At 37.9% G+C, this 27,103-nt stretch overlaps 1 protein-coding gene across 1 annotated transcript in view; it reads left to right on the top strand.

Moving 5' to 3' along the window:
- The window catches only part of scn12aa (sodium channel, voltage gated, type XII, alpha a), a 141,164-nt gene that overhangs the window by 54,827 nt on the left and 59,234 nt on the right, over positions 1–27,103 (top strand). Inside the window, exons 6-8 of the mRNA XM_079820321.1 lie at positions 6,595–6,686; positions 10,598–10,840; positions 11,337–11,400. Coding sequence (XP_079676447.1) covers positions 6,595–6,686; positions 10,598–10,840; positions 11,337–11,400 — 399 coding nt within the window. The remainder of the gene's footprint in view (positions 1–6,594; positions 6,687–10,597; positions 10,841–11,336; positions 11,401–27,103) is intronic.

The raw sequence follows: 27,103 nt of genomic DNA, 5'->3' as shown, positions 1-27,103 counted from the left end.
TATTACGTAACTAAAGTTACTTGTAATGCATTACCCCCAACACTGGTTGGGAGTAACGCGCTTCAAAATAACACGTTACTGTAATGCCACAATTTTTAGCGGTAACGCGCAAGTAACAAAAATTTTTTTTATTCAAGTAACGCAATTACAATTACTGAAATTTAAATGATTTTGTTAGTCGCGTTACTCTCTTTTGTGAAAAATGAACGCTTGCAGACAAGAAGCTCAGATCTAGGCCCTAGCCTGGCTCGTGTTTTTTTTTTTATTTTATTTTTTTTATCCTCCCTATTACACATTGTTGCTGCCATTAAAATAGTTCAGTTTAGTTTTTAATGTCAAAGTAGTTATATTTCGTTTCGTTTCTTTATTAAGTTAATTTAGAAAAAATGTTTGGAGCATTTTTTTGTTTGTTAAATTCAAGTTTTTGTTTTTCAAAGTGACGACCAAGCGGCCAGCGGCCGACAGTGAGTTAACCCAGCGCTTTAGCCTCTCAAATCAACACTTGACTTGTCTTGCCTATAATAAAATCCATAGATATCAAACTCTTCAAGCATCACAATGTTAGTTTAAACTGCTATCCCCACCACCACCAGAGTAGAAAGGCATTTTTTATAAGTTGAGGTTAGGTGTAGGTGCTCGCAAGCGAAACGGGCTACACAATCTAAAAAAAATTAAAATAAAAACATGCAGGTTGTCTTACCTTACACCTCTCCGCAAAACGAAAATAATCCGATCTTCAATTCCCTCGCTATATGCACATTTAACAGAGTTCACGTCAACGAAAGCAAAAGATATGAACTGCATTTTATTTATCAGTTAAAAGATCGAAGACCGCAATATGAGAGAGCGAACTAAGCACTGCTAAGATCATTTAGTCTCATTAGTTTTAATGAAGATGATTGTGTTTTTGAGCATATAAGACTTTCGGATAGATATCTGGTCAGAGAAAACGAATGAAGTGAGCAGGTGTAAAAAGGCCATAACTCTCCCAGCTGCGCCGAGGGAACGCTCGCTGCTGCTGCTGGACACTAAACACTATACTACTGCTTGATTTGAAGGCCTTTTGCCCTGTTGATTACAATAAATAGGTCTAAAAATTATGTTTATTGTGTTTGACTGGTCAGTACTGTTCATATTTACATTTAAAAAGCAGACATAAAAGTAACTTAAAAGTTACTTTCCCTAGTAACTAATTACTTTTGATATTCAGTAATTGGTAAAGTAATTAAATTACTTTTAAAAGAAGTACCTAGCAACTGTAACTAATTACTAATTTTCAGTAACTTGCCCAACACTGATGTTCAGTAAGTTTAGTCTCGAAATAGGCAATACGTCATAAAGGCCGACCAATCAGGTTGTAAACGTATCCCTATGCCTTTAGGTTCGGTGATAAAAATGCCAATCTGAACGCTAATCGGACCAGGACTAAATATTTATTTATTTATTTATTTATTTATTTATTTATTTATTTATTTATTTATTTATTTATTTATTTATTTATTTATTTATTTATTTATTTATTTATTTATTTATTTATTTATTTATTTATTTATTTATTTATTTATTTATTTATTTATTTATTTATTTATTTATTTATTTATTTATTTTTTCTCGGACCAAACGAACCAAGCGAACCGAACTACAAGTTTGAACACACCCTTACATTTATGCAACCAAAGTGCCTTACAAGAGGCACAAATGCATCAAAGAGCAAACAATATTCATAATTTACAATGCTAGGTATGTTTAAGACTTGCCAGAAAGTATAATGTTAGTAGTTAATTTGTTATATTCCAAGTTTTACAATTGAAACAAAGTCTTAAAATGAGAAACAGACTTAAATTGAAGTTGTTATTCACTGAAACGTTTGCTGTCCGACAGAATTTTGAAATTTCAGTGAAACTATTTGTATATTCATATATGCTTTGTAAACATATCTTACTGAAAATGTGGACAAGGGTTTACAAAAAAAAAACCCTGACTGTTCGGTCTACGTTTGGGAATTACACTCAGGGTCTTTGGGGTCTCCACAGACCCCAGGAAACAAAGTTTAATTTTGTAACAAAACAATTGTTTTTTTATAGAACAAATGTAATTTTACTCTGTTTATTCATGTTTTTACTCAACATTTGTGTAGGTTTTGGAGTATTTATAATATTTTTTAAATTTATATAAATAAATTAAAAAATATTATTTTAATGGTTTTTCACACAAAATCAGTTTTTTTTTATGTAAAATTCACTTTATAAAAGACCCAAATTTCTAACTTTCATTCGTGGGGATAACATGGATAATTTGACATGGTTTAGTGTAAGATTTTTGCCCATCTTTTGGAAAATACAGTAAAAAAAAAAGCTAAAAAAAAACTTTTACTAGTAAATGGCTGCAGAGCTCCACTATTTGCTATGTGCTATTTGACTGACTGAAATACATCTTCTCACACGTATTTTTCAGTTGGATTAACTGGCGTTAGTTGCCGCCAACCAGAGAACCACAAACTCTATCGCAAATTTGATGGTCAAGGATTTGCGTCCGTATTCTCTGCGGATGTTAATTTAGTGTTCAGATGTTCATTTCATAAAAGCTGTTTTCGATTGTGGTATACAGTAAAAATGTGTCTGTGCTCAGGATTTAGTTTTGAGTCATAAGTCTTAGACTCTATTATTTATTTGTGTATAAGAGGAGCTGTATGTTACTAGTTATTCAGAATAGTCCACAAGCATTACTTTTGTATGAGAGCTGCTACAGAATTTTATATTTTTGTATTAAAGCTGTGATTTTGGCACAGCAAAATGTTTATTTTATTGTCTGAAGGATTATACTGCTCATTGCACATAACAGGAGGTTATTACTTTATGTTAGTGATTCAGAATATGCTGAAGTCTGTAATAATTTAGTACAAGTATGCTGCTACAGACACTTTTCCTCTTGGTTTTTTTGCAATGTTGGGACATTTATTAATAAAAGATATTGGAAGTAAATTCATTATGGGCCATTACAAATACTTTGCTTTAAAAGCACCAAGTGAGAAAAAAGAAAATCTGTTTAGAAAAAAAGATTGATAATCGTTTTATCATCGCATCGCAACCCTCTCAATCGTAATCGAATCGAATCGTGAGGTGCCTAGAGATTCCCACCCCTAATAGGAATAGAAATAGGGAGAAATCAAGAAAGATGTAAATCAAGGGACGCAGGTATCCAGAAAGAGATTTGTCAGGTGACCTAAATATCCAGCATTTACAGCTCAACCAAATGAGAGGAGTGGATTAACTGAAAGAGAGAGACAGACTACTGCAGGATGAACATTTCCCCTCATTAACAAGCCGCTCTAGTTTGTCCTTCCAAGCTGTTTTCAAAGTTTACAGGGTTTATCTCTTCTCATGCTTTGCATCTTAACTTTTGTAGGGTCAGATAAATGTCAGATGCATTCTTTCTCAGGACACCTGGACATTTGTGACTCACTCGTGCCCTTATGACTTACTACAAAAATAAATAAATGTGGATAATAATAATATTAATTATTAATAAATGTTTATTATTATTACTTTACATCTTTAAGCATGAATTATATATATAGTATATACAACCTCAGATGAACAACAACACATGACACTGTCATTACTTATTTATCAAAAATAAAGCCAAAAAATGGAGAAGTACACCCTATGTTTGAGTTGCTTGTAGAGCCACTTTTAGCAGTAATAACTTGAAGTTATACTTTTCTATATGACTTTATCAGTCTCTCACATTATCGTGGAGGAATTTCGGCCCGCTCTTCTTTACAACGTTGCTTCAGTTCATAGAGGCATCTGTTTATGCACAGCTCTCTTAAGGTCCCGCCACAGCATTTTAATCAGGCTGAGGTCTGGACTGTGACTGGGCCAGTGCAACACCTCGATTCTCCTTTTTATCAGCCATTTATCTGCCATTCATTGCTGGTGTTCTTGGGATCACTGTCCTGTTGCATGACCCAATTTCTGCCATCAAGCTTTAGCTGTCGGAAAGATGGCCTCACAATTTGACACTAAAATACTTCGGTATACAGAGGAGTTCATGGTCGACTCAATGACTGCAAGGTGCCCAGGTCCTGTGGCTGCAAAACAAGCCCAAATCATCACCCCTCCACCACCGTGATGGACAGTTGATATGAGGCGTTTGTGCTGATTTGCTGTGTTTGGTTTTCGCCAAACGTGGTGCTGTGCATTATGGCCAAACATCTCCACTTTGGTCTCATCTGTCCAAACAACATTGTTACAGAAGTTTTGTGGTTTGTTTAGATGCAGCTATGCAAAGCTAAGCCATGCTGCGATGTTCTTACTAGAGAGAAGAGGCTTTCTCCTGGCAACCCTTCCAAACATGCCATACTTGTAGCGTCTTTTTCTAATTGTACTGCCATGAACTTTAACATTTAACATGTTAACTGAGACCTGTAGAGCTCTTGTGGTGTTTTTTTTTTTTTGCAGTTTCTCTGAGCATTGCACGCTCTGACCTTGGGGTGAATTTTCTGGGACGTCCACTCCTGGGAAGATTGGCAACTGTTTCAAATGTTTTCCACTTGTGAATAATATTCCTCACTGTAGGATGATTGACTTCAAATTGCTTGGAAATGGCCTTATAACCCTTCCCAGATTGATAAGCAGCAACAATTGCTTCTCTAAGTCTTTCCTCCTTGGCATTGTGTGAACACACACCTGATGCTCCAGACCAGCAAACTGCCAAAATGTATACACTATATATTGCCAAAAGTTTTGGGAAGCCTGCCTTTACATGCACATGCACTTTAATGACATCCCATTCTTAATCCGTAGGGCACTGGTTTGCAGTTAAATTCGAACCAGAAGGGGCTTCCCCAAACTGTTCCCACAAAGTTGGGAGCATGAAATTGTCAAAAATGTCTCAAAAGAGTTCCTTTCACTGGAACTAAGGGGCCAAGCCCAAACCCTGAAAAACAACCCCCGCACCATAATCCCCCCTCCACCAAACTTTACACTTGGCACAATGCAGTCATGCAAGTACCGTTCTCTTGGCAACCGCCTAACTCAGACTCGTCCATCGGATTGCCAGACAGAGGAGCGTGATTGGTCACTCCAGAGAACAGTCCAGTGGCGGTGTGCTTTACCCCACTGCATCCAACGCTTTGCATTGCACTTGGTGATGTAAGGCTTGGATGAGCTGCTCGGCCATGGAAACCCATTCCATGAAGCTCTACACACTGTTCTTGAGCTAATCTGAAGGTTTGGAGGTCTGTAGCTATTGACTCTGCAGAAAGTTGGCGACTTCTGCGCACTGTGCACCTCAGCATGCGCTGACCCCGCTCTGTGATTTTATGTGGCCTACCACTTCGTGGTTGAGTTGCTGTTGTTCCCAATTGCTTCAACTTTGTTATAATACCACTAACAGTTGACCGTGAAGTATTTAGTAGTGAGGAAATTTCACAAATGGACTTATTGCAAAGGTGGCAACCTTTCACGGTACCACGCTTGAATTCACTGAGCTCCTGAGTTCTACAAACAAATGTTTGAGGAAGCGTCTGCATGCAGAGGTGCTTGATTTTATACACCTGTGGCCATGGAAGTGATTGGAACACCTGCATTCAATGATAGATGCAATGGTTTTTATACCCTAAACCTACTCTTAAACCTACCACACATGTTGGGTTTCCAGGTTTATGGAGAGTTTCCATAGACATAATGCTTTTTATACTGTACAAACTGTATATTCTTTGCCCTAACCCTAAACCTACCCATCACAGAAAACTTTCTGGATTTATATATTTAAAACAAACATCAGTTGGTATGATTTATAAGCTGTTTTCCTCATTGGAACCAACAAATGTCCCTACGAGGTCAAAAATAAAATATTTCTGATATTGTCATCAGATATATGTCATCACATATTGTTTACTATTATCTTGCATTATATTATGTTCTGATGATGTTCAATTACTAATCATTATTCATTAAGTTGTAAGCAGTACACACATAGTGGGAACAGTCTGCTGCTAGTGTTTGACACCAAAATATCTGTTCTGATTGTTATTAATTTAGCAAAATGGTCAAAGCCCAATAAGCCCATAAAGCCCAGCTGATTAGATTATTGTGCTGGCTCTTTGTGTAAAGTCGCGAGGGGACAGAGCCGATTTCAGATGTCATGTCTAGGCTAAACACTTAACTAGAGAAATACTGTGGTGAAATGGAGGCTGCATATAAAGTTTTATTTTAAAGACTTAAGTTAAGCTGCACCTGTGACAAGCATTGTGTTGAATCATTTGAACAAATATCCCATGTACAGTAAACCACTTATAAAAGAAGTTTACAGTAACTTACACATGATATGCATAAGGGTCAGGAAGGGTTTTTCCATCCACAGGAACAAAACCTGACATTCATCCACCTAAACAAGTAGTCCTAAGCTAATTGACAAAAACACATTTTTAAAAAGATAGAATTGATATAAGCGTAAAAATAAAAGCCACACATATGATTATCAGTCAAAATGATTATCTTTGAATGAATATAAATCAATGCTCACAGTCTGCCCTCTTTGGAAGAGTTGGGCTCAATCGTAGAATGACTGCTGTCTTTTTCTTTCCAGGTATGTGACGGAGTTTGTGGACCTCGGCAATGTATCAGCATTACGGACATTCAGAGTTCTGCGGGCTCTAAAAACAATATCAGTCATCCCAGGTGAGGGAAACGTTCAGTACCACTATCTGCTTTGCTTTCACTAGATTCAGTGATAAGTTAAAGGGGACCTATTATGCAAAATTCACTTTTACAGTGTTTTTGAACATAAATGTGCTCACTTTCCTATAAATCATAAGCAGTGTCTCAGAATAAGCTGTTTGCAGATTCTAGCATATGTGACGTCACATTGTACAGGCCCCACCCACAACTGCTGATGGACTCCGCCCTATAGAGACAGAGCGCATTTAGACCACGCCCACACCGGCAGCAGGGTGGGGGGGCAATCCAACGCTCTCCATTGACTTTGTATTGCGTGAGGCGGCCTCCTTGTCTTTTCTGACTTATATCAAGAAACAGAGCAAGGTCTAAAAGCTGCGATGTGACAAAGTGTACAGCAAACAAGCTAAAAAACACAGAAATAAGTTTTTTGAGCTGTCCACCCAAAAAAACGAGCATTTAAGGAGACAAAAGGTGATACAGGCAATAAGAGGAAGAATGGGTACATTTTGGGATCCTGACACTCAGTATGCCTCAGTGTGCAGTAAACATGTTGTCACTGCTAAGTCAAATATCCAAATGTCAGTTTTATATATTATATTTCCTGTCATTGGGTGTAGTTCTCAGTGTCGCGCTCTGTCTCAATGGCCTGTATCCACTTTTTTGTCCTTAAACGCTCGTTTTTTAGGTCGAGAGCTTATAAAAACTTCTAGGTTTTTGGTTCTGGGTTTTGTTTAGCTTGTTTGCTGTACACTTTGTTACATATCAGCTTTTATACATTGTTCTGTTTTTTGTTATAAGTCAGAAAATACAAGGTGGCCGCTTCACGCAATATAAAGTCAATGGAGAGCGTTGGTTTGCAATCTCCTTCCCCCCACCCCCCAGTGGGCGTGGTTTTCAGATTATGACGCGTGTCGCTCATAGACTGTAAAAAAATATGGACGTAGTGTCTGTGACGTCACCCATAGGATTCTGATGAGCCGTTCTGAAGCGCAAAGTAGGAACGAGCCATCTTGGCAGCGCATCATGGCGCGTCACTCCCGGATAACAGAAAATGGGCAAAAAGGCGGGACGTGGGCGGAGCTTAAGTGACGCGTGACTAACAGACAGCAGATAAATGGCTATCCACCTGTCACTCGAAATGGGCACGCCCTTAATTATGCAGAATTTTAAGGCTTTATATAATGTAAACGAATGAGTTATAAAAAAATTCACCCCCCTCACAGTTGTCATGAAGGGCAAAATGAGCCGTATAGGCCAAAAGCACAATTTGTACCAGGCTGTAAACATGTTTTATTCTGCTCTAAAGTTGGCCATTTTAACATGGAGCTCAATGAGATTCTGCTCCCTTCTGGATCCTGTCCCTAGTGGCCAGACGATGAATTGCAGTTTGAGGCACTTCCGTATTGGCTTCAAGAGAAACTGCGGGAGGTTGCCGCTTGGTGTCGCTCTGTCTCTATTAGCATAGACCCCGCCCTCAGTGAGCTGTACACAGTCCGCCATTTTTATCTCCTCGCCAGAGTGTTTAACAGCAGCATTAAAGTAAGAAATATATTCTTATTAAAGCTACCAAAATTATTAAATCAAGAGCAGTGAGTGATTTGCTGTTTTTCTTTTGTTGTTTGATTCATATTAACAGCATATATAGCATAGGCACTGTATTAGGGCTGCCACTAACGACTATTTTTATGTCGATTAATCTATCGACTAATTTATCGAATAATCGATCAATCTATCGACTAATTTATCACAATCATTTCAACATTTTGACTTAAAAACATTTAATTTACTTTGGCCTTTTTTCAAGATTCAAGATTCAAGATTCAAGAGTTTTATTTGTCACATACACAGTTATATACACAATATACAACTGGCAGTGAAATGTAAACAGGTCCGCTCCATGGACAGTGCAAATAACAGTTACAAGAAATTAAAATAGAAATAGAATAAAATTAGAATAAAAAGTATTAACATAAGTAGAATTATAAATAAATCAAGTAAAGATAAAAATAGGAAATAAGATAAAATAAAAATATAAAAAATATGTGGATATGATAAGTGAGATAAACTGTAGACTTAAAAATAAGTGGTTAACATAAAATATATATATATGTATATATAAAGAAGTATAATGTGCAAGGTTTATTACAGGTTGTTACGCAGTAACAATAGGAAAGTAAAGTGCAGTGCAATTGCAGTATGTGGATGTTAATGTTAAAAAACCGTATGCTTATGCGTGTGCGTGGTGAAGTGAAGTCACGTGACTGAGTTCAGGAGTCTGATGGCCTGGGGGAAGAAACTCCTCCTGAGTCTTTCAGTCTTTGCCATCAGGCTACGGAAGCGAAAGTACTGAAGGCCAGTATAGTACACTGGCCTTCAGTAGTGTACTATAAAAAAGTATAAATGTAAACAAGCCCTTGACATATGTAAAACTAAAAGAGTAAAAATGTGAAAAGGTACACATTTGTAAACCAACATAACAAAAAAAGAGAATATCAGCAAATACTTTTTATATAGAATAGTGTTGTCACGATACCAAAATTATGACTAGACTAAAATACCTCGATACGATACTGAATCGATGCCATGGCAAAAAACAGTAAAAGTAATTTAATAATATGACAGAACTTACTATTCATTGTTTTATAATTTTTTTTTTTAAACCATGAAATCTCACTTGGCCGGCATGTTCCTGCCCTGCCCTGCTTTACACAGAATGTTAGGTCCGGCCCTTTAAGAGTTCGGGTGTACCAAATTCATTGGTACACCCGAATTCTCATTCAACTCTGTATACGTTCACTAAAGACATATCCGACTGCGTTTACCCGAATACTCGCCAGGATGTGCATTTTTTTATATTTTTGACCATTCAAACTCAATAATCCGCGAAACCGACGTTGCGATCTGTCTGAGTGAAAGGCGTGTACGCCGCACTGTATTTTCTAATGTAAACGTTTCTGTTGCTTTCTTTTTCCTAAGCTGCGCGTATATATTTGACTGTTCTGCTTCCATTGTTTAGTGAACGCTGGAAGCAGAGCTCACACACACACATCCTCACTCCTGCTGTCACACATTGACGCAAATTAAGAAATACTGCTCTTATTAGAGTGCTGTCATTTTTTAAAGTACCGGTACTAATACAATTTCATATCGTACCCAACTTACCCAGTCGACTAAAAATATTGACGTCGACGCAGTCGATTGTATCGACCAATCGCGACAGGCCTACACTGTATATTACAATCCTGTCACATACACAGATCTAATATATATGCGATTTCTTTCCCTGCTGTTTACGTTCACAGACATAACTGACTGTGTTTATGTAAACTTTGTGTCTTTGACATAACCTTGTGTGTATTTGACAGTTTAAGCGCAAAAAGATGTGAAAGAGAACTTAGTTTAATACTCACAGGACACGCCGTCTGACATCCAGCTTTCTGTGCACGTGCTTCAGATGTGTGCGTTCAGATAACCATATATCAGAAGTTTAGACTGATATTGCTTTAAAACGCATGCAGATGATAAACTTTCAGGGTGAAGAAGAACTGCAATGTCACGTGAGCGTGACTGCGATAGAGATGATGATAAAAACCAAACAGATGTTTTAGTTTTTGGCGGAGTATCCGAAGCAAGAGCTTGTGGAAAGCGGGAGCGGGGAGCAGCAGCTCATTTGCATTTAAAGATACATGCAGGAAAACAGCATGGTTTTCCTTCCACTCAAAAATGGGCATTTACAACATGGTATAATAAATGATCTGTGGGGTATTTTGAGCTGAAACTTCTTAGACACATCCTGGGGACACCTGAGACATCTAGGAAAAAAACGGGCATAATAGGTCCCCTTTAAAATGTATAATATATTGCATATATTTTCATTTAATATTAACCTTCTTGTTGTTTTACTTCTGTAGGTTTAAAGACCATTGTCGGTGCTCTCATCCAGTCGGTTAAAAAGCTAGCGGACGTGATGATCCTCACTGTTTTCTGTCTCAGTGTCTTCGCTCTGATTGGTCTACAGCTCTTTATGGGCATCCTACGCCAGAAGTGTGTCCGTAGCCCCGCCCACTGTGTTAACTCCACCTACCCCGGCAATGGGAGCTTCGTTTGTAACAATAAGACATGGCTGTCTGTCAAGGACTTCTTAACTAATGAAGGTTCAACCGATTTATTTTTGGATATAATGCTTTATATTGTAGACGTCACAGTAGGGGTGTAATGATTCATTTGTTTTCTTGCCTAAAGCTGCACTTTCCAGCACATTAATGCTCATTTGCATAAAGTTGAGCTCAAGTTTACCACACGATTGTTTATATCATAGCAAAAATGTAAACTGTACTGTGAACTCTGAATTTACAAAACAAAATCACTCTTGCATTGAACTGAAAACCAATGAATCATGAATCAAACCGATTTGCTGTCAACCTAAAGACTCAAACCTCTACATTACAGGTTAATGTGCAAATGTTGTACAAGGTTCAGTGATCAACGCTCAAAACAAATCAATGAAACTCTTTTGTCAGTCAGGATTAGATCAACATGCCAGCTTCTGTTAAACTTAGTACATAGTGAAGTCTGTAATCAAATTGAACAGCCATTCAAAGTGTATGTCTTGTAAAATTAGTTGAATTCTTCTCACTCTTGTTCCCTCAGACAATTTCTACAAAATTGAAGGATCCAAGGATGCCTTAATATGCGGATTCAGCAGCGATGCTGGGTAAGTCGTCTGACTTATTACATTGGGCAAACCCAACACAGTTTTAGAATGTGAATTTAGAACTTCTAATGTAGAATTAGGTGGGGGGGGGGGGGGGGGGGCAGGTCTAGGAAAACTTAGATTCCCATGCTTAACATGGACAAGGTTTAAAAAAAAAAAAAGCGACCAGAGCGAGAGAGCAAATGCACGCCCATTAACGCACTAAAGCCAATCACAGGACTTCACAAAATCAACAATGTCACCAAAGAAGTGTGTTTTTGGTTGTCAGGGCAAGACAACCCTGTACAGCTTCCCAAAGAACCCAGCGTTAATGGAACAGTGGATGGAGTTTGTTTTTCCGGAGCAGCAACGGAGTTGTGCAAGTGTTTTTGTTTGTTCCCTGCATTTCGGCGACAATCATTTTATAAACAAGGCCCGGTTCAAATCCGGATTTGTAGCTCGTCTAATGCTGAAAGATGGAGCAGTCCCAGCGATTAAGGTTCACAGTTGTGCGTTGGAAGCAGGCGGTGAGAAAAATTGCTTCAAAGGTCTTTGATTTGTTAGATTTCGGCGTGTAAGTGCACCTCAAGTAAACAACATGACGTGCAAAACCGTTCCGCTTGCTACTGCTAACTTTAAGTCCTTATAAACCTGGTTTATGTCCTCATAAACCATGAGTAAACACACACAAATGTTGTAAAACTCGCACATGACAAGCCGCTAAACAAATATATAATGGTACAGTTACAGTACATACCACATTGAGACATCCTGCTGTAGTCGTTGCTGCTTCTCCTGTTAAATTTCAGCCTCTGGATGGCTGAATCTGATTGATCTCAATGGTTTATTTAGGATAACGTTTTCTTTTCTATGTTTAAGGATGTCACAGCTTTCAGACGCTCTCAACGCAATAGCTGCGCACGCTCGTGGCTCTTTAGCTCCACCCACACGATACGCCCCCAGGCGCGCTGTTTCTTTTTTCTGAAAGACTCAGTACAGCGTATCTTTCTTTTATAAATATGATAAAACTAAAGACTTTTCAGAGATATGAAGGATGCAATACTACTCTATAGGTACTCAAGAGTTACACGAGATTGACTGAAACTGAGTGTTTCACCCCCCCTTTAAGAATTTTTGTACAGGGTTAAAAGTCTAAAAGATCTATCTCCAGACATTGCATGCTTCAGCTCGGCCTTATGCAGATAATCACTCAGTATCAGCCATGAGCTTATCCAGCCTATTGTCATTACAGGGAAATGAAACACTGTCATAGTGCATTTCCATAAATCCTAAAAGGGACAATGTTTTATCTGAGAACACACAGCACCGTCTCAGCGTTTAAGGAGACAGAGTGGTCATGTGGCATATAATCGCAGATCTGTGATAGTTACACGTTTTTAGTGTGAAATTACAGTATATTCCAGGTTAACACAGTAATTCCACAGTAGGACTTCTCTTGTATCTAACTGCACTCTTGGAATATCATACTGTATTTCTACAGTGCATATGTACTATGAATGTACCCAGCATGCAGTGCGGTGCATGCAGTTTCTTGATTCTTGTTGGTTTTATCTGTGCTGCTGAACTTATATTTGGTTCACTTTTAGCAGTTTGTGTTGTTTAATTTGTAATGTTTTTGTAATTTAATTATTATTTGTTGAGTACTTTGTATGTCGAGTATTGATGTCTGTGCGTCATTAGGTGATGTTAGAAAACAAATCTTGAGTTGCAAGATGATGTCACACCTTTCAAAGATTACAGCTGCTGCTTTACTATTGTGAAAAATCCATCTTCAAATAATTATGGATTTGAAATAAGATATTGGTAAGTCTTTATGCTGAAATAAACGAGTAATAGTATAGTTTGACTAACTTAAAATCAACCAAGTAGTTTATATTATATTCTAGCTTGTCATTCTTTTAATAATTTTTTTCATTTGACACATTTCTGACTTTGGTAGATCAGAAATTCGAATTAGAATATACAAGGTCCAAGATCCCAAGCTGGTGGAACACTGATCTCCATCACGATGACTTCAAAACAATTACAGTACTAAAAAAATGTATTTCTTACAGGGGCATGGTTAAAGACAACTTCATGTAAATTCACAGTAAATCAAGAGCAGTAAATTAGTTAGCAGTTATCATTAACTAAAGCTAAAACCATGTTTTCATTACATGAAACATTAACTGAAATAAAATAAAATAAAATACAAAAGAAAAGAAACAAACTTATTTTATTTCAGCTAGTTGCGAAGTCAACATTTCTCGTTTCATTTTGTTTAAATTGGAGTACAATAAAAACAACTAAAACGAAATAAACTAAAACTTTATAGACATGTACAAAAAAACTAATAAAAATGACAAACACACAAACTAAATTTAAGCTAAAATGAAAACAGACGATTTAAAAATAAAAGAAACACTTTAGTTTAGGGTCCAAATCTCACTATTAACTAGTTGCTTATTAGCATGCATATTGCTAGATATTGGCTGTAACTTATAAAGCAAATATGAATGCCTTATTCTGCATGACCATATTCTACACCCCTAATCCCAATACCTAAACTTAACCACTACCTTACTAACTATTAATAAGCAGTAATTAGGAGATTATTGAGGCAAAAGTCATAGTTAATAGTGATAATTAGACCCTAATCTAAAGTGTGACCAAAATAAAATCTAATTTAATATATAAACAAAAACTATAATAGTATATTAGTGATAGTGAAATAACACTGTCCCAAACACTCTCCTGAAGATCAAATAAATAGATTACAGCATTTACACTCATTTCAAGGGGATTAACCTACTAGTTGTCTCTGCATTATTAGAGAAATTAACATCCAGAAAATGCATCATTACTTTTAAGCAACACTAATAAACATGTATGTTTTATAATATATGTTGCAGTACAGCTATCCCAAAATGCCCTATTAATCTAACCCCACTGGTTTAGCCCTCTCATACAGAGCTCAAACCAATCCTCATGTGACACCTAAAGCATAGCCAGTCCAATGCAGTCTAGTAACCACTTCCCTTAGCTAAACTCTAAGCTAATAAACCAGCAGCGATTCTCAGAAAGAGGCAAGAGATTATGATGCACTTTCCTAAACATCTCAAATTGCATCGATGCCTTGCATTGACACAATTTCTCTGATTATTCTCTTTAAAAAGTCCTATTTAACTTTCTTTAGTGTGTAATGTTGCTGTTTGAGCATGAAAAAGTTCTGTAAAGTTACAAAGCACAAAGGATGGGAGTTATTCTCGATATTAGTGTCACTGTTTCTGAACTCCCTGAAACGCCTCCATTATAGTCTTGAGTTTTCTTCCGGGAATGAACACATCACAATATTTCTCATTTAAATAATTCCCGCCCAAGGCATATGCAAAAAAAGGGCAGAGCCTGGATAAGTTAGTAGTAGATCTTAGATCGGGCTCAAAAAATCAAGCCCGACCCTACCCGAGCACGCTGTGTCCGAGCCTGGCCCGACACATTAACTGTAATTATGAGCCCGAGCCCGATTTAAACTCGACCATTTTTTAATACGTGTGCGTTCTGACGAGAACGAGCCTGTAATGAGCGAAGAGGGCCGGTGACGTTCACTCAAATCCCGCTCAGACATGACATTTATCTGTACTGTAGCCTACTATACTTGTTGTAGCCATTAAACAATTTGTTTTGTTTCATATTTATGTTTAAATATTATAATGTTATTTTAAAATTTCATCTGATCATGAAAAGTGCAAAGATGCGAGTGGGTCAGAAATGATTTTGGTGGTTATTATATTTTGTTTAAAGGGTTAGTTCACCCAAAAATGAAAATTCTGTCATTAATTACTTACTCTCATGTCGTTTGACACCCGTAAGACCTCCGTTCATCTTCGGAACACAAATTAAGATATTTTAGTTGAAATCTGTTTTTAGTTGAAGTCGAATCATGATTCGGATCGCGTGTCAAACCGCCAAACACAAAAACTATTCTCGCCGATTCATAAAGTTATTGTAGAACCACTGTAGTGAGATGGACTTTGTAACGACGTCTTTAGTACCTTTTAAGGGTCTTGAGAGTGTACCGTGCATTGTGCCAATGGAGGCCTTTCAGAGCCATCAGATTTCAACTAAAATATCTTAATTTGTGTTCCGAAGATGAACGGAGGTCTTACGGGTGTCAAACGACATGAGGGTAAGTAATTAATGACAGAATTTTCATTTTTGGGTAAACTAACCCTTTAATATTAAGTTTTGTTTTGTAGAATGCCTTTCTTTAAAGTGAATTTCGTTTAGTATAAATTGTATCTTAATTTTAATCAAGGTTTCGTCAGCCAATTGCCTGGATTTAATAAATAAGAAGCAAATATACTATAGCAGACTATAATCGTGGCATGAAGACGCGGGAGCGATCACTTTCATTGCACATGAACTGGAGCGCGTCTCATAAATAAACCCAAACTCAGCAGGCTACTTGCCTCACAGACATGAGAAATATGTGTATAGAAAGCTTGAAATGTCCACTTTTAAACGAAACAATTCAAAAAGAAAAGAAATAAGCTAGTTAAGCAATGCGCACTGTTCACGCGAGCAGCTGACTGGCGTCTCAGCAGTTCTGTTCAGAATGCTGCGCTTCATCACTGCATGTGCTGTGAGTTTAACGCGCATTTTTATACTAATCCTGAGTTGTGCAACTTTACACATTTGTTTCTTATTTGTAGTATTAGTTCTTACTTTGCTAAAAATATTTTATTTCTGATTATGGCATAGCTTTCTGCCCACCCAATTAGGCTAATAAAGAAATGATTAAAACAAAAAAACAAATGCTTGATCAAGGGCCTGGCCTGACCCAGCCCTAGGATAGTGCTGGGAAATATCGGTTCGGGCTCGGGCAGAGAATCTAAACTCTAGTCAGTAGTGTGTTGAAACTTGCGTTCATTATAAGAGGCGTGACATTTCCCAAACACGCTCGAAGCGGTTGACCAATCACAACACACTGGTCCAGCCGACCAATCAGAGCACATTGTGCTTTTCTGAAGGAGGGGCTTCGTAGAGACAGAACCTAAATAGGGGTGCGTTTCCCAAAAGCATTGTTAGCCAACTATGGTCACAACTTACGTCGTTGTCAGCATAGTTCAACGAGTCGTGTTTCCCGAAACCATAGTTCCAGCAAACATTCGCAAACAGCATCACAAAGCTGTGTGGTTGGAACGACAGATCTCGACCTGTGGTTAGAAGCAGAGTTTCTTGTTTGTATGACGTGGACTTAATAAATCCTTCTCTTGAGCAAAATAAGCAAGCTGACACTCAGTACAAACTATATCTTTCCTTTCAAAAACACACAAATGTCATTTACAGATTTAAAGATTTAAAGCACTGTTTTTAAAGAGTGCATACGTGCTCTTTTACTTAAGAACAAGCCTATGTATTAATCTGGAAATAAAGCAAAATAACAGAAAAATGAGAATTACTCCTCAGATGCCATGTTTTTTCTAGTTTCAGCCTTATCGTTTTCACGTACAGCGCCTCGTTGTTTAAATAGTAAATGCACTCGCGCCCATCTGTTCACCCATGGGCGTGCTGGTCTGAAAACCAGATGTGTTCAGGCACATTGTTGGCGTGTTGCTATTTTGAGGAACTGAAAACGACTGCGCCATTGACCAACGAAAACCTGGTTATTTAAAGGATGTGTTAGTTATATGCGCCTATAGACGGTTTCATCGGACGCACGCGCGTTGCCACAGTTATGCGCCTGGCCCGAAGTTAAAGGGTTAGTTCACCCAAAAATGAAAATTCTGTCATTAATTACTCACCCTCATGTCGTTCGACACTCGTAAGACCTCCATTCATATTCGGAACACAAATGAAGATATTTTAGTTGAAAGCTGATGGCTGAGAAAGGCTTCAGATAGGCCTCCATTGGCATTCAGTACATTTATACTCCCAAGACGCATAAAAGGCACTTAAAACGTCATTACAAAGTCCATCTCACCACAGTGGCTCTACAATAATTTTACGATGCGACGACAATAGTTTTTGTGCGCAAAAAAAAATCAAAATAACACCTTTATCCAACTTGTTATTGTCTTCCGTGTATGCCTCCACGACGCATGCGCGAGAATATGACGTAGCGCCAGCGTTCGGGAATCCATGAAATGCACACTTAAGCCCCATTTTGAGAACTACGCCGAGACCTAAAGCACGATCAATGTAGAATTCAACAGCTTAGACACGCGCGTCTTCCTCTGCTTGTCAACAAATCGCTTCTGGGTCACGTGTCCGAGCGCCGGATCTGCGTCATATTCTCGCGCATGCGTCGTGGAGGCACACACGGAAGACAAGAACAAGTTGAATAAAGGTGTTATTTTGATTTTTTTTTGCGCACAAAAACTATTGTTGTCGCATCGTAAAATTATTGTAGAGTCACTGTGGTGAGATGGACTTTGTAACAACGTTTTAAGTGCCTTTTATGCGTCTTGGGAGTGTAAATGTACTGAATGCCAATGGAGGCCTATCTGAAGCCTTTCTTAGCCATCAGCTTTCAACTAAAATATCTTCATTTGTGTTCCGAATATGAACGGAGGTCTTACGGGTGTCGAACGACATGAGGGTGAGTAATTAATGACAGAATTTTCATTTTTGGGTGAACTAACCCTTTAACTTCCGGTCTGTGTTTGTTTATCGGTCTGGCAAGGGGATAGTATGGCGCACTACTCAGTAGAAACACATTTTTGACGTACTATTTTTTGATAACATGATATAAATATTAACAATCAAGCAGAGAGAATATGACACCAGTGCAAAAACAGTGTGTGCGACTCATCAAAAAGCCTTAAATGCTTCATAAATATCCAGTCATACGAGAGCAGCGTCTAATGTAATTTAGACTGTATGTCTAATGTAATTTACTTGCTATTTATTTTGCTTGTTATCAGAAATAATCTACTCTAGAAGAACTTATTCTGGCTGCGTTTACACTTGGCATTAATATGCGATCACCGTGATCATCAGTCAATCAGGACACGGCGAGTTTACATTTGTTCGCATCAAGTGGTCGCCATCTGGATAACTGATCGGATTTATGCTTAGCCGCAAAATATTTAAATGTGCTTTTAACACGGAGTGCAAAGCAACTTTCACTTTGTCTATTAATTGCAGTGGGATTTTTTGTGATGCATTCATACAATCAATCTCAAATAGGGTACTTTATCTACAAGTTAACTTTCCCAAAATTAATCTTATGTCATGAAACAAAGAAACATGTTATTCCGATGCACTGCATGATTGAAGGCGAGCGCGCAAGCATTTATAGATACTGTACAGAAAACGACATTACACGGTCTTTAAAGGGTTAGTTCACCCAAAAAATTTTATTCTGTCATTATTACTCTCCCTCATGTCGTTCCAAACCTGTAAGACCTTCGTTCATCTTCGGAACACAACTTAAGATATTTTTCTTCTACGGTCTTACGGGTTGGGGTCGACATGAGGGTGAGTAATTCATGTATGAATTTTAGTGCTGGGAATCGAAAAAAAACCCCAAAACTAATTAATTGCATTATTTTCTGTAATTAATCGCGATTAATCGCAAGTTTTTAATATTTTGACATTGTAATAATTTCAGCTACTCTCCAAATTAATGTAGAAACAATTTAAAGACAGTATATTTTAAATATGTGTTGTAATGGCATCTTTTTATGAATGAAGGCCAGTATCACTGATATTAATGTCTCTATGAAACATTAATGACGTTACATTACAGTATAACTGAAAGCTCCCAATTTCAACATTTATTAGGCTTTAAAAAAACAACTTTTAATTCTTAAACTCTTAAAACAATCTCTACATAAACCCATTATAATAAATGTTATTTTTACATGTGGCCTTCCCTGTTAGACATACAGAAATGTAATAGTTATCAACACCTTTCTTAACTGCATAAATAATAAATGAAATATAGATTAATCATCATTAAAGCTACACTTTTCTCTGTTCCCGTTGTTCTTTGATGAACATTAATGACAGGCATAATCAGAGCTCCTGTCACTTTAAGAACAGCCGCTGACAAACATGACGCGGATCTGACGCGCTGTCCCACGCATCTCATTTCCTCACAACTCTTTAAGTTCATTTAAGACGTTATTTAACTAATTTAAGACTCCTAATATGAGAATACTCAAAATTCTCTGTTGTTATTGTTTGTTCAAGAGCAAAAGAGAACTCGATGTGAGCCGGAGACTGACGCAAATCTGTCTGTGCGTCGAGTGTGTGTGTGTGTGTGTGTCAGAGTGTCCCTCGATTAGCTGACATGAGACGCTGCCACACAGACAGGACACTGATACACACACACACACACACACAGGACACTGGCATACAGCGCGTTCTCTTGTGTCTTGTCGCGCTTGGAAGCATTTACATGAATAGGAGCGTGATCATGTAACGCTAAGCAAAAATGGATATAAAAACGGACACTGCGTTATTTGCGTTAAATATTTTTAATGCGTTAAGCTGAAAAAATTAATCGCCCGCGTTAACGCGTTAATTTGCCCAGCCCTAATGAATTTACATTTTTGGGTGAACTAACCCATTAAGGGGGGCGTTTCCCCCACTCTATATTGCAGACAGAAATGGGAGATTATTTATAATGAACACGCTGAAACAATAAAAACATGTAAATTAAGATAATGCTTCCCAATTAAAATGAAAGATGATAGCGCATAAGAAAGATAACGCAGCCTCTGTTGTTATTGATTCTTTGCGGACGTCTACCGAAAGTTAAGTTTGGGCCACAATAGCACGCATGCGCAGACAGTAACGTTTGTTTATGTTGTTGCCGTTGAAACCGCCAATAGGCGGGTACACAGCGCGCACACACTCTGCTTATTACACACACAGGGATGCGTAGCAGCACACAAACATGCCAAATGTTAAAGACAAAAGGATTACAATGTAAAAGATTATTATTGTGTACATGAATATAAAAATACCTACATGCCATAATGGATAGTCATTGCATGTATTAGAATTACCTATTTGGAGTAATGACAAATGAAATTGGGTAATCATTTGACTAATCATGGCAAATCACTCATGTATTTAAACTGACTCGTCAGGTTGAGGGTGTCTATATTCTGCCATGTAAATATTGAATCCGCCATGGTGCAAGTGCAAATGGCTTTTAAAGGGAATGGGAGATGAGACTCTGATTGATTTATTGCACATTACGCCCAAAACACATGCATGACTCATTAATAGACTTGACCATTTTTCCCATCGTTAAACTAGCAAAAGTGGATTCGGACACATCCTAAGTGCACCTGCGCCATACGCTTCAGACCATACACTCAGATCGTTAAAATAGGGCCCCATGTCTGTAATTTATAGCAAAAAATCAAGCATTCATTTAATAGATTCATTATAAGAAGTTATTATTACACCACCTGTGTGACATCATTAACCAATGGAGCTGAACGACAATTTAGCGACAATACGGTTTCGGGAAACAGTCGTGACTAGCTAGTTGATTTCTTCAACGATGCATCGTACTGTGGTAGTTCGGCAGTGAATTACGTAGCTGTTCGCGAAACGCACACCTGTTACTGACAGACTGGGAAGAGGGGTGCTGCAACAATGTCAAATTTTTAAGAGAGCAAATTAGTTTATTTATTTGGCCATTTACATGGGCCATATAATTCGAATTACTTCATTAAAACATTTACATTTATGCATTTGGCAGACGCTTTTATCCAAAGCGACTTACAGTACCCGTATTACAGGGACAATCCCCCTGGAGTAACGTGGAGTAAAGTGCCTTGCTCAAGGACACACTGGTGGCGACCGCTGGGATCGAACCAGCAACCTTCTGCTTATCAGTTCAGTGGTTTAACCCACTAGACCACCAACTCCAACTCTAAAAGAATTACACTTTAATGGAAACACTTTATCATATACAATCCATGAACACTCAGTGGGGATTTTTGTTTGTGCATATTATCTCAAGGCAATAATCCGTCGAATTAAGAGTGAAAGTCCTTCATTGTGGGTCTCACTAACCATCTCTGTCTCTGCAGTATGCAGGGACATAATCCTGCAAATCCCAGCAACACTGTTCAGACCGGAGCCACAGGATGATGTTTGTGGTGTCAGGGCTAGTTCAAGGATTTCATTGTGCTAAATACCCAACTGTGTTAATGTGCAATTCTGCGCTGTTAGGCTGAAGATTATTAATAATTGAGAGGTTTAGAAACAAAAAGAGAGAACATTTGAGAGAAGAATAAAAAAAAAAAAAGCCCACTGGACATACACTTAAAATAATGAGTATAGAAACCAATTTTCACTCCGAAATTGCTAGTAAATTTCACCATTGATTACAAAGAAATGGCAAGTATCATATTGAATTAAACAAAATGTTGAAGTAGAAAGACTGACATAGTATTTTAATACAAAACATACTCCAACTGTTTTATTGGAAAAATATATATTACAGTATATAATTGTTCACGCTCTGAATTCTGGAAGCTTTTGAGAAATGCTATCCTATATAACTACACATAGAAATAAACAGCTCAGTTTGATCTAGATATACATTTGTAAAAACAATTTAATATATTCATTTGTGCAAGTGAAAACAGTTACTGGCTGAATTAAAGGACAACTTGCAGAAAATGTGCACAAAGTTCATGCTTTCTTTATTTAGTCTTAAAAAAAAAGGTTACACAAGAGTTTTCGCAGCAATACCATAGATTTTTAGAAAATTTTTAGTTTCCCACCCTTTTCCCCTCTTAGTGTGAAGAACATTTTAAAATATAAAGAACCTTTTTCCACTTTTGTGGAATGCAAAGGTTCCATGGATGTTAAAGGTTCTTAAAGGAACACGACAGCAAAGCTCTTGATTATTACGCATGAATGAGAGTATAGTTCCTAGCCATATCGGCCTAGAAAATAGCACACGAGTACACAATGTAACTACAGAAGAGTCCAGTTTTAAAAAGGAAAAATTTCGATCATTTTTTGGATGCTAACGGTCTAATCAGATTCAATGATCTATGCTAAGCTATGCTAAAAGTGCTACCGTCAGACCCGGAGATCAGCTGAATGGATTCGAAAACGGTAAAACTCAATTGTTTAACTCTAGGGAGTTGGAAATTGAGTCTATGTTTTTTTTTGTTTTTTTTAAGTGGAGTTTTCCTTTAACCCTTAATCGTCCCTTGGGGTCCAGCTGACCCCACTGGACTTTTCCTCCATTTTTTAAAAGTGTTCCCTTCATCTCAGGGCCATGAGACTCGGTGACTTTTCCTAAATAATCTATCTAAACATGCACAAAAATCTGGGCTTGATTTGGTTGTTCTAAAGTTGTGTAAAATTTTTTTTACAGTTTAAGTCCCTCTGGGTCAGATTGACCCCACATTGAAAATGAATGGGAAAGTGTAAAAAATACTTTTTTTTTCACTTTTTTTGTCAATTTTTTTTTACTAAATCCAGTATAAATCTGAAAATTTCCACATTTATATCAAGGTCTGGTCCTAGAGCATAAACACAAAGTGGAACGAACTTTCTGTCTCATACACACACGCACGCACACACACACACACACAAACACACACGTGTGTGACTGCAACAGAGAGCATTTTCATAGAAACTGGCAAATAAAATCAACAAAACTGGCATAAATCTGAAAAAATTCCATACATAAATGAAGGACAAATACTAGAGCACAAATGCAACATGGAACAATCATGAGAAAGAGAGGGAAAAGGGCAAATAAAAGAAAGATGAAAGGCAGCTTAACTTTTGCATAACTTCCCTATGGACCTCTATTGGATAATGTGGTCATTGCACTCTCTTTCTCTTTAACTATAATTCCTAAAGTTTTTCCGCAAACCTACAGATGGCGGTATTCTATCCCTAACACATAGAGCAATGTCCAAAAACTATTTATATTTATTTAAGATCATCATTCAAGTGATTTTTTCATAAAAAAATATTTTTTAATGAGACAATTTATGACATAGTTAAGTATTTGTGCAGTAAATAGGTAAAAAACTACCAAATACCCACAAAAACACAGCATAAATGTATAGTTGAGAAGTAAATAAAAAAAATGATGTATAGTTTTCCATGTAAAAAAATTATATTTCCTTATGCAATCGCTCTGTAAAAGTTTGGGGTCTATCTGACCCCAAGGGACTCAAACGTAAACCCTACTTGAGGGGCGATTAAGGGTTAATGGAACCATCAATGCCAATAAAGAACTTTTATTTTTTAACAGTGTAGCAAATGGCTTTGTAATTACTTGAGATCATTCAAGGATTTCACTTGCCTTAATAACCACAAACCTCATCCTACAAGCCCTTATTACTAATATCAACCTCAACCAGTAAGAACAAACTATGATCTCTATTTAGTGTTTGTCTGTCATGTCAACACTTTCAGATTTCCCATAACTGTTCTCCTCAGCTCACGGCACACATCCCAGAGAGGATTTCCCATCTACATTCACATCTGATCCATCCTAAGCCCTTTTGTAGGTTTGTTAATGGCTGTTTTTACGACAACAGAACATTGGGGATTAGCACTGTTCTTTTCTCTCTTTCTCTCTCTCTCTCTCGCTCTCTCTCTCTCTCTGTATAGTAAGTAACAGGGGAGAGAGAGAATGACATGTAATGAGATACAGACAGGAAACACCGTAAATGATGTTTACATTAGATCAGATCAATGAATTACTCTTGTGCAATGGAGTTAGAATACTATTGTGCTAAAGCAGCTTATTTATAAGCCTTTAAAAAACTTAATTTGCAGAATTTTAAATCTAGTCAAAATGTCACTATTTACCAGATTTTAAGGAAAATAAAAGTTGCACCTGACTGTAAGGCACACTTGGTCAAAAATGCATTGTTTCAGAAACGCACTACAAATACTCACAACGCAACCGAATACAGAAACACTCCGCAAATACTCACAACGCAACCGAATACAGAAACACTCCGCAAATACTCACAACGCAACCAAATATAGAAACACGCTGCAAATACTCACAACGCAACCAAATACAGAAACACTCCGCAAATACTCACAACGCAACCAAATACAGAAACACCCTGCAAATACTCACAACGCAACCAAATACAGAAACACGCTGCAAACACTCACAACGCAACCAAATATAGAAACATGCTGCAAATACTCACAATGCAACCAAATACAGAAACACGCTGCAAACACTCACAACGCAACCAAATACAGAAACACGCTGCAAATACTCACAACGCAACCAAATACAGAAACACGCTGCAAACACTCACAACGCAACCAAATACAGAAACACGCTGCAAATACTCACAACGCAACCAAATACAGAAACACGCTGCAAACACTCACAACGCAACCAAATACAGAAACACGCTGCAAACACTCACAACGCACCCAAATACAGAAACACGCTGCAAACACTCACAATGCAACCAAAGACAGAAACATGCTGCAAATACTCACAAGGCAACCAAATACAGAAACACGCTGCAAATACTCACAAGGCAACCAAATACAGGAACACCCTGCAAATACTCACAATGCAACCAAATACAGAAACACCCTGCAAATACTCACAACGCAACAAAATACAGAAACACGCTGCAAATACTCACAACGCAACAAAATACAGAAACACACTGCAAATACTCACAACGCAACCAAATACAGAAACACCCTGCAAATACTCACAACGCAACAAAATACAGAAACACGCTGCAAATACTCACAACGCAACCAAATACAGAAACACGCTGCAAATACTCACAATGCAACCAAATACAGAAACACCCTGCAAATACTCACAACGCAACCAAATACAGAAACACGCTGCAAATACTCACAACGCTGCAAATACTCACAACGCAACCAAATACAGAAACACGCTGCAAACACTCACAACGCAACCAAATACAGAAACACGCTGCAAATACTCACAACGCAACCAAATACAGAAACACGCTGCAAATACTCACAACGCAACCAAATACAGAAACACGCTGCAAACACTCACAACGCAACCAAATACAGAAACACTCACAACGCAACCAAATACAGAAACACCCTGCAAACACTCACAATGCAACCAAAGACAGAAACACCTTGCAAACACTCACAACGCAACCAAATACAGAAACACTCACAACGCAACCAAATACAGAAACACCCTGCAAACACTCACAACGTAACCAAATACAGAAACACTCACAACGCAACCAAATACAGAAACACGCTGCAAACACTCACAACGCAACCAAATACAGAAACACGCTGCAAACACTCACAACGCACCCAAATACAGAAACACGCTGCAAACACTCACAATGCAACCAAAGACAGAAACATGCTGCAAATACTCACAAGGCAACCAAATACAGAAACACGCTGCAAATACTCACAAGGCAACCAAATACAGAAACACCCTGCAAATACTCACAATGCAACCAAATACAGAAACGCCCTGCAAAAACTCACAACGCAACAAAATACAGAAACACGCTGCAAATACTCACAACGCAACCAAATACAGAAACACGCTGCAAATACTCACAATGCAACCAAATACAGAAACACGCTGCAAATACTCACAACGCAACCAAATACAGAAACACGCTGCAAATACTCACAACGCTGCAAATACTCACAACGCAACCAAATACAGAAACACGCTGCAAACACTCACAACGCAACCAAATACAGAAACACGCTGCAAATACTCACAACGCAACCAAATACAGAAACACGCTGCAAACACTCACAACGCAACCAAATACAGAAACACTCACAACGCAACCAAATACAGAAACACCCTGCAAACACTCACAATGCAACCAAAGACAGAAACACCTTGCAAACACTCACAACGCAACCAAATACAGAAACACGCTGCAAATACTCACAACGCAACCAAATACAGAAACACGCTGCAAATACTCACAATGCAACCAAATACAGAAACACCCTGCAAATACTCACAACGCAACCAAATACAGAAACACGCTGCAAATACTCACAACGCTGCAAATACTCACAACGCAACCAAATACAGAAACACGCTGCAAACACTCACAACGCAACCAAATACAGAAACACGCTGCAAATACTCACAACGCAACCAAATACAGAAACACGCTGCAAACACTCACAACGCAACCAAATACAGAAACACTCACAACGTAACCAAATACAGAAACACCCTGCAAACACTCACAATGCAACCAAAGACAGAAACACCTTGCAAACACTCACAACGCAACCAAATACAGAAACACTCACAACGCAACCAAATACAGAAACACCCTGCAAACACTCACAACGCAACCAAATACAGAAACACTCACAACGCAACCAAATACAGAAACACCCTGCAAACACTCACAATGCAACCAAAGACAGAAACACGCTGCAAATACTCACAAGGCAACCAAATACAGAAACACCCTGCAAATACTCACAACCCAACCAAAGACAGAAACACGCTGCAAATACTCACAAGGCAACCAAATACAGAAACACCTTGCAAATACTCACAACGCAACAAAATACAGAAACACGCTGCAAATACTCACAACGCAACCAAATACAGAAACACGATGCAAATACTCACAATGCAACCAAATACAGAAACACCCTGCAAATACTCACAACGCAACCAAATACAGAAACACGCTGCAAATACTCACAACGCAACCAAATACAGAAACAC

This window comes from Gobio gobio (genome assembly GCF_949357685.1).
Source record: "Gobio gobio genome assembly, chromosome: 6".
NCBI lineage: Eukaryota > Metazoa > Chordata > Actinopteri > Cypriniformes > Gobionidae > Gobio > Gobio gobio.
This window is presented reverse-complemented; position numbering and strand designations above follow the sequence as displayed.